The sequence below is a fragment of the Coptis chinensis genome, chromosome 1 (assembly GCF_015680905.1).
Source record: "Coptis chinensis isolate HL-2020 chromosome 1, ASM1568090v1, whole genome shotgun sequence".
Taxonomy (NCBI): Eukaryota; Viridiplantae; Streptophyta; class Magnoliopsida; order Ranunculales; family Ranunculaceae; genus Coptis; species Coptis chinensis.
In genome coordinates, this window is record NC_141456.1 from 18,627,058 (window position 1) to 18,636,727 (window position 9,670).

Genomic DNA, 9,670 nt, shown 5'->3' on the forward strand with positions numbered 1-9,670 from the left:
GTTTCCTGCAATTGTAGGAGTGGCTCTTGATAATGTACAGTTGACTTCAGCCACTATACATGTTGCTTTTAATCCAGTTAGTTCGGCCAAATTTTTGTCCCACACAACACAACAGATTAATCTGCTTGAGAAATAAATGACTTCATTAAAAATTGCTGGTGTTGCTGTTATGTCTTTCCCTGCAAAGAATTCCCTGCATACCTCCTATTATACAAATCACCACCATGATTTATCCACTAGTTTTCCGTCCCATGTGGACAAACAACCATAAAAGACGAAGTTAAATCAGTTATAGTGTATAGAGCATGGTAAAAGATTTTGATAGTAAGAAATATCCATTTGCACCTTGGGTCAACTGGGGAGAATACTGATGATCATGATTACTGAATTTAAAAATATGACACTCGTTGGTTGGAATTGCGGAAATAGCGTCTGCATCTGTAGACCGCTTACATCTAGCCTTCCCCAGACAGCACAGTGAGGGCACCCTCGTGCATTAGACTATAGCCCCCTTCCCCTTCCGTTTTTTCACCATTCTGATGGATGTGAAAACATAAGTCTAAAATCTAGACTGAAGATCCTTTCTGAGTGATATATGTATTACACCGTAATGGTTTAAATTTCTGTCCGTTCAAATTGAAATTCTGAACCTATGTATTTTTCAAGAAAGGAATATGAGATGCTTTTTTTTTTGTTTGGTAATTGGAATATGAGATATAGAGCGCAGATGTGTTTATATTTCTTTGTAAAATCAATTTTAATGCTATAAGCATTATTCCAACGAGCCCAATATGAGTCTTTGGAACCAACGAGATAATAATGCAAGAAACATTAATGTGTGCATTGACCTGCATTAAAACATTGTCGAAACTCTCTTTTGTGACTTCATATGTCGAACCTTCAGTTCTTGTAGGATTCTGCATTGCTAGGGGATCCCATCGCCTAATGATATTCAAGCTAAATTTATTGAGAAAGTCACAAAGATATATCTTTTTACTGATTATTAGGGACGAGAGGAAATCCTTGAATTGGTGAAGAAAAACAGTAGGCTGAACAAGTAGCTCACAGAAGCCTGACCCACTCAACTAACAGAAGTACAGAAGGTAATAAAACCGGCACTCTAGGAAGCCTTGTGGACTGTGATATGCTTCTGTAGTTTTTGTTATTACGATACACATCCATGAAATAGATATGGCAGGATTAAGTCAATAACTCGTACGATTCATGAAATGCAGAAAGCAAATAGTGAGGTCCCAGGAGTATTGCCGGGTGCAAATGCTCCAATGTTAACTGTATATCCGTTTCCAACATAGATGCACCCATCACTCACAGACATGCCCCCATGCACAGTTGCCCCTGTATCATAGGTCCACAGTATCTCCCCTGTTCTGACGTCCATTGCGTATATAGCTCCTTTTGGGTCGTCTGATCCCGCAAATAAAACATTGTTGGCCACCGTGACAGGACCACTGGAAGTTGCATTCTTTGGATTGGCGATGGACCACAGGACTTTGCCAGTGTAAGCATCCAACGTCACCCATGCACCGGCTGTAGTAGTTTGTTTGGAAGGTACAAGAGTGAAGTTGATTTGTAAATTGTTGGCTATGTTTGTGTACACCCTCCTTTCATCTGTTGCTGCTCCCCAGATCCCACCGCCACCAAAACCACCTGGCCCAGCCACCTACATTACAATGTAACTTCACTTATAATCCTCACCACAGACATTGAAAATTTGAAACATATACATATATATTTTGAAGCCATAATCGGTGTAATCTAAGTTAGCATTTGAATGTCTGGATGAGCTAGATTTAGAGTCTAGTGATATTGGCTCAAACAATATAACTGTTAATCAACTTACAGAAGACCAAATGATGTTGCCGTTATCGCGGTCCAAGGCCCATGCGACTCCACTTTTCTGTACTGCAGCTACAGTATCTCTCTTTGTTCCATTAACAACTATAGTGAGCAGCATTGGTGCTTCACCAAAGTCAGCATCTGGGTTCGGACCAGGAGGGCAACCAGGGTTCGCTGACAGATTGTTACATACGAAAAACCATACGTCGTACCCTCCAAGTTGTTTATACCATTTGATGCTGCCGTTGTCCATATCCAAAGCCAGGATTGAATTTTCATGGTTTTCAGGTTCGACACATTGATCTGGATGCGCAGGGACAGTTTGATTGTTCTCATTTTCTTGGCATTTACGTACACGCTCTGGGGCCGAATACAGATTTCCCGTGCCTATGTAGATCATATTTCTTTTTATGTCAATTGAAGGACTACTTCCCCATATAGCAGCTCCTGCATATTCTCCAAATTTGTTGAAGTTGTCTGGAAGAACGAAAGTTTGCCATAAGATAGCACCAGTGCGGACATTTAGCTTGACCATGCTACCACGAAAAGTGCAACATTGTTCAACACTGCCTACAAGTTCTTCTAAGGATGATGTTCCCACGTAAAACCCTCTGCAATGAATTTTCCAACAGTTTTGTGTCAATTTTCTGATTGAATAAAAAAATCAGGTACATCATGGCAGAGTTTTTATTTTTGGTTCGAAGAAACAGCACCTATCTGCTAATCCCTGCCAGTGTATTAAACGAATGCCTCATAGCAAATGGCACAATTCTTTCGGGATTAAGGACAAACAGAGCCAACTAATTAGCAAAGAATGCAGTGCAAACTACTTGATATTGAGTTGCAATGAGATTGGTCTCAGCAATATAAATAATGTGCCGAGTATACCAAATTATTATAAAGTTGTATTTCGTGTGTTTGTTAAGTAGCTAGATTCTTAAAAAGAGAAACATCAATGAAAATATATGCAGCACTTCTTGGGGTTCTTGCTCAAGGTTTGGGGATCGTCACAAACTTTGTCGAGGAATGTACAGCAGTGATTTTGGCAGTGGAGAAAGCAGTTCATATGAACTGGAAGAAATTGTGGATTGAGAGTGATTCAATGACAGTTGTACTAGCAATCAAGGGCGAACACCTTCCATGGTCATTAAAGCCTAGGTGGGTCAGAGCAACTCAATAGCTTGAACACTGGAGGATAACACACACTAAGAGAAGCAAATTTTGGTGCGGATGCTGCAGCAAAGAAGGGATCTAATTTGAGTCATAGAGAAACACTATGGAGCTTAACCAGGCCTTCCTTTATCACATGTGTAGAATGCCCTTTCAGGACATACTATAGATTTGACTAGGAACCTCCTCGATGTAACATTCATCATATTAGATTAATAATATATCCTTGTGTGCAAAAAAACAAATGAAAATATATACATGGATCCTAAATACACGACCGACCACAGAAAAAAAATATATGCAAGGAATAATTCTGGGAAAATAAAGAAATAAGTTGACCACGCTTACCCACTTAAAACAGTTCCAGATATTGTAACAACAGAGGAACTATGGCTATCAATTCGGGTTGACCACACTAGTTTCCCCGATGATCGTTTGACAGCAATAACCATTGCAGGACCGTAAATACCAACTATAAGAAGGTCCCCTGCAATAGTAGGAGTGGCTCTTGATACTGTATAGTTAACTCCAACCACAAAACCTGTTGCTTCTAAACCTGTTAGTTCAGCCAAATTCTTATCCCACACAAGAGATCCATCTTCTGCTTTAACTGCGTAAATATGACCATTCCAACTAGGAAAATAAAGTATTCCGTCAAAAATTGCTGGTGTTGCTGTTATATCTTTCCCTGCGAAAAATTTCCACTTGAGTTTCAGTTTTGAAACTGTTTTAGGACTTATCTTCACTTCTTCAGCTGCATATCTCCTGTTATATATATCGCCACCATGATTTAACCACTGTTCTGTTGGGAGATTTCACTAGAAAGTCACACCTCAATCTAGCTACTTTCTATCCCAAATGATTTCAACTTGGAGATCACACCAAGGAAATCACCCACCCAAGACTTTGGTAGTTATCACAACAACCTCAACAAAGCAAAACCACTACAATATCATCACAATTCATAGCAACAATAATAATGGAAGTAACAATGCAAAGAGACACAGAGATTTAGGTGGTTCGGTAAATGTTACCTACATCCACACACAAGAGCCGAGTTTCCTTTATAACAAAGATTGGAGAGTTTACAAGAGATCAAGAATCAATAAGAAGAGGCCTCACTCAAACCCTAGCTCAACAGAGCTCCCACAATACCCTAGAAATGAATCTCTCAAAGTTGTACTTCAAAACCCTAATCTATTTCCTTTATATAGGTGTACATAGACAAAGGGGAAGTAAAATGGGCTTGGGCCGCATGCGGAGCTTGAGTGGCTGGCGTTTGGTGGCCTTGCCCTCTTCATTAGATCATGGCGAGTCGCGGCTTAGGTGAAGTGTGGCTTCTTCTTCTTCGGACACCGCGGTATTTGTTTGTTGCGCGAAGGCATGGCCATGGACGGCAGCGGTCGCCCTCTTCATCAGGTGCAAAGGTCGAGTGTGGTATACGGACAACCGGAGCAAAGCTCGACGGTTCCAACAACCCAACAATCTCCCTTGGAACGCCCGAGATTCTTCATGCACATCACATCTCAATTGTAACAACTCAATCCAAAACCAATATACTAAAGAAACACTTTCGGCTCATCCATCATGGTCTTCAAGCAAGAAGACCCACCGGGTTGAACACTTCAAACCGTCTCCACAACACCCTACCATGACATAGACATGTCTCGGTGATACTCCATGAATAATACAATATCCATTTCACCGCTTCCCAATAATGTTTGCCAAGGTTAGCCATAAACCTCCAAGCAACTCCTAATCTTGCATGGGATATCGGGTCGCGTGCAAACCATGTACCACCGCCTGGGGGTTTGTCGGGGAACCATGCAAGCTCTTGCTCGGCTTGCACACCATATTCTCTATCCTTCCGGTAGGAAACCCCCAGTTGTTATTGTCGCGTGTAAATCTCCCTCAACATGGTCCACAATGGAGGTGAGCAGTTTTACATTTAAGCGCTTAAGATTTAAACCTTCGCATTACAACAATACTAAACTTCGACCTGAAAAGTATTTGGGGAGAATATCATTGCCAAATATTTCTTGGAACCATCATGTTCCTCCTTGACTCGATACACCCATTTGCTCTGTAGAGTCATGTCCTCGGGTACTTTGGCCAACTCCCAGTGACACTAAAGGCGAGGGACTCCGTCTCATCATGCATAACAAGCTCCCACTTGCTAGCATCACCAACCTCCAATGCCGCATCATAGCAATGAGGGTTCACCATCATCGATAAATAAATAGGTGGAGGGAGGATACTTCATGCTTTCGATGCGGTTTGCTGGATAACCTCCTTAGTGCACGAGGTGGAGATGGACTTGGTGGCGTGTAGTCTCTTCACCCGAAGTCACTACTATCATCATCGATCGTGGAACTTCCACAACACACCGACTTCATATAAGAGCCTTCCAACTCAACATACTCGATTGTCACTATCTCAGACCCGGCTCCACGGGCCATTGCTTCTTTTCTCGTCCTTGTACAAAACCATCTCATTTGAACAAGGCATTTCTACTGCCGAATAATTTTCCGGTTTTGGTCATCCCAAAACGATAACCAAGATCATCATCGCCATATCCAATGAAGGTACACTTGACATCAAGCTTACTCCTAGCTTGGTCACTGGTGTGTGCACATAGGACTCACACCCAAACACTCTCAAATGGGAAAGGTTCACATCCTTCCCATCCACACTTCCCCGGAATTCTGAAATCCAAAGGTACTGATGGTCCTCGGTTGATCGGGTAAGGTCGGGCATTGCTAACACTTTACGCCGGAATTGCTTTCAGCAAGTCTCGCTAGTGTACGTATACACCTAGCCCTATATGTCGGTGTTCTAATCATCCGGCTTTGCGACCCCATTTCTCGAGGTGTCCCTCGCCAAAGTCTTTTCCATCTTGATGCCCTTTGTTAGCACAATACTTCTCAAAACCTGAATCAACATACTCTCCATAATTATCGGATCTCAAACTTCTTCACCTTGAAGCATGTCTCATTCTCAACCATGGCCTTCCACGTCTTGAACACTTCCAATACCTCGGACTTGTGTCTCAAGAAATAGACCCACACCTTTCTAGTATGGTCATCAATGAAAGTCACAAAATATAACTTTCCGCCAAGTGAAGAGACATTTAGGCCCCCGGACATCTGTATGAATCAACTCAAGCTTCCTGGCTTTTGAGTTCGACCCATCTCACGAAAACTCACCCTTCTCTGCGCTTTTCAAACATGCGATTCTCCACAGAAGTCAAAGTCCGTCGACTCTAGCGGGGAGTTTACCCGGTGGAGTGAAGGACTTGCATTCCTTTCTCACTCATGTGACCAAGTCTGCGGTGCCAAACATTTGGATCCTCTTTGCCATTTGCCATGGCATTCGACCTCACCGTAATGCGGTCATGTAGAAATACCATCCTTGTCGCCTTTAGCGACTATTAGAAGAACCCTTAGAGATTTTCCAAGTATCCTTCATGAAGATTGTAACAAATCCTTCACTAGCCAATTGACCCACCGAAATCAAATTCTTCCTCAAATCCGGGCGTGTCGAACATCCCTTTAATAACCATGTCCTATCTTTTCAACATAACACGGACATCACCTTTGCCAACAATGGCACAAGATTGGTCATCACCAAGAAAGACCTTTCCAAGGTCACCTTTGGTGTAGTTCACAAAGAACTCTCGATTTGAGGTCACATGGAATGATGGGAATCTAAAACCCAAGACTCCTTATTGTTCTCCATCGAACATATCAAAGCATCATCTTCCACTTCAACTACATTAGCTTCTTGATTCTTCTTGTAGTTGTCATTCCTTGGTGTTTGTTTGGCATCGGTTACTATAGTGGCCAGGCAAACCACAATTGTAACATATAATGATACTATCATCTCTAGGCTCATCACTAGGGGCATGAGAGTTCATTCTCCCCTTCTATTTCGGTCTACCGACCCTTGTGCATGTGCATCCCTTCGGCTCTCGGTACTCAAAGCCGAACCCGATGTCGAGGCTCCATCCGAACTCCGCCGAATTTCCTCCGCTAGTATCATACTAACCACATCGTCAAATTTCAACTTATTCATTCCAGCCGAGAGCCACTAATAGCCGCAAGAACCGTAGCGCTTCCAACTTGGGGGCATTTGTCCTATTATCGCCAACGCTCTCACTTCATCACTAAATGTAATCTCAACCGACTCAATTGGTCTTTTCGTTTGGTTGAATTCATTTAAGTGGTCCTTGAAGGAATCATTCTCCGACATTCTCATGGAGAAGAGCTTGGTAATCAAATAGACTTTGTTCGGCGGTCGAAGGTTGCTCATACATGCACGTTAGTGCCTTCATGAAGGCAGCCCGTCTTCTCATTTTAATGTTGAAGACCAGCGACTTCGAGACTCAATCGGATTATTGGCCAAGGCCTTTCTATCTAGCAAATCCCATTCACTTTGCTCATGACTCGGTTGGCTTCTCTCCCATCAAAGGTTCATACAAATCCTTTTGATAGAGTATGTCCTCAATTTGCATCTTCGATAGCGAAGTTTGTTAGTCAAACTTCTCTATCTTGTAGCTTTCCTTTTCGGTCGTCATGACTCCCACTGAACCAAAACAACGGTGGAGAACTTCTCAGAGGAATTTCTTCAAACACCTAGCTCTCTCTGTGCTAAAGGTGGAGTCTTTCCTCACACACCTTGTTCCAATGATTCAAAACCGTGCTCTGATACCACTTGTTGGGAGATTTCACTAGAAAGTCACACCTCAATCTAGCTACTTTCTATCCCAAATGATTTCAACTTGGAGATCACACCAAGGAAATCACCCACCCAAGACTTTGGTAGTTATCACAACAACCTCAACAAAGCAAAACCACTACAATATCATCACAATTCATAGCAACAATAATAATGGAAGTAACAATGCAAAGAGACACAGAGATTTAGGTGGTTGTAAATGTTACCTACATCCACACACAAGAGCGAGTTTCCTTTATAACAAAGATTGGAGAGTTTACAAGAGATCAAGAATCAATAAGAAGAGGCCTCACTCAAACCCTAGCTCAACAGAGCTCCCACAATACCCTAGAAATGAATCTCTCAAAGTTGTACTTCAAAACCCTAATCTATTTCCTTTATATAGGTGTACATAGACAAAGGGAAGTAAAATGGGCTTGGGCATGGTCACGGAGCTTGAGCGGCGCTTCAGTGGTGGTGGGCCCTCTTCATTAGATCATGGAGCGAGTGGCTTTTAGGTGATGGCCAGCTTCTTCTTCTTAACCAGAACTGTATTTATTTGCGCGGAAGGGCTACATGGCCGGTGACGCAGCCGTCGCCTCTTCATCAGGTGCAAAGGTCGAGTGTGGTATACGGACAACCGGAGCAAAGCTCGACGGTTCCAACAACCCAACATGTTCGACCGTCAAAATATATGTTGACAAGTACAAACAACAATGAAAAATGAAGTTTGATCAGTTGTAGAGTACGGACGTACGATGACATAACAAATATATTAATCTGATGGATGTGGAAGACCATCTAAATTCTAAACGGGTCCTGCTTCCACACCGCCAGATCAGCGTTCTTGGTGAAATTCTAAGAAATTTTATGGGAGGCCAAAAACTTTATTCGTGACTATATCTTAAACAGAATTGATAAAAGTTGGAAGTTGTCATTAAATAAGGACGATTAGAACGTACACATATTACTTACATTTTGATCTGCATTAGCCATGGTTGCAACTAAACAGCACGTAGAGAAAAAGAAAAGTAGTATGAGAACACCATATTGGTTTTGATTACCATGAATATCCATTCACCTGGAATTAGACCATGTATGTTCTTAGGACGGCATACGAGGTATCACTTTATAGAGTTCAAATGTGTATATATTACGACATAAGATTTCATTAATGTAATGATTTAGTTGACTTTGTGAATGCAATTTCTTTAAAATATGCAAGCCAAATAAATTACGGAATGTCAATACGTAACATTAAGCTGAACAAATTCCATTTTTCTACGCACCTACTACTTGCAAAAATGCAACTAAAACTACATGTCTACATGAGGCTATGGTTTCACGTTGACTAGGCCGGAACTAGGATGACCCTCACACCTGGTAAACCGTGCTCTCCAGTCCGTGTAATATTGATAACTTTTTTAACTTATGCCGTAAAAGTCTGTAAATCTGTTATTTGAGGCTGGGCTCAGAAGAGAAATTCTCATGGAAATGAAAATTTTCATCTGGTTTATTTACTTTACTGGTTAAGTGTTCTGTAGCAGAAGAGAAAGAACTGACATGAATTGTATTCACCCCAAGAGCGAGCAAGAACTGGTATCTTCCGATATCTGTTAATGCCAACATACTTATAAGATGTCCAACTGATAACCATAGTGAAAACAATCAAAGCAAAACCACAACAATATTGGCATTTAAGGCTATGATCGAGCAAACTCTAATTTGATTGGCCCATGCCTCTATAAACTAGTGAACTGGGACTGGTTCATCAAAATTTTATTTCAGTCCATTACAAGAGTACAAGATGCAGCAACTTCATAGTTGATAAAGAATTGTTAGCAAATGAAGCTATATATTGTTTAGATCAATTTATTGGATATCAAAGTCTTCTCTTAATCTTTTCATCTACATACAGGCGTCATCT

The 9,670-nt window shown here is 41.5% G+C and overlaps 1 protein-coding gene across 1 annotated transcript; it reads right to left on the reverse strand.

Moving 5' to 3' along the window:
* Positions 1-710: 710 nt before the first annotated feature.
* On the reverse strand, positions 711-8,857 carry LOC147522671 (uncharacterized). Its single transcript, XM_086594701.1, has 4 exons — positions 8,719-8,857; positions 3,376-3,824; positions 1,862-2,468; positions 711-1,681 (listed from the first exon to the last, which is right to left on the reverse strand). The coding sequence occupies exons 1-4, from the start codon at positions 8,818-8,820 to the stop codon at positions 1,223-1,225; spliced, it is 1,617 nt and encodes a 538-aa protein (XP_086450827.1). The 5' UTR covers positions 8,821-8,857; the 3' UTR covers positions 711-1,222.
* Positions 8,858-9,670: the final 813 nt, after the last annotated feature.

Coding starts and splice junctions, on each gene's coding strand:
- LOC147522671 (XM_086594701.1), bottom strand. CDS start 8,820: ATGGATATTCATGGTAATCAAAACCAATATGGTGTTCTCATACTACTT. Junction 2,469..3,375: donor TCTGGAACTGTTTTAAGTGG/GTAAGCGTGGTC, acceptor AATTCATTGCAG/AGGGTTTTACGTGGGAACAT. Junction 1,682..1,861: donor GCAACATCATTTGGTCTTCT/GTAAGTTGATTA, acceptor ATTGTAATGTAG/GTGGCTGGGCCAGGTGGTTT.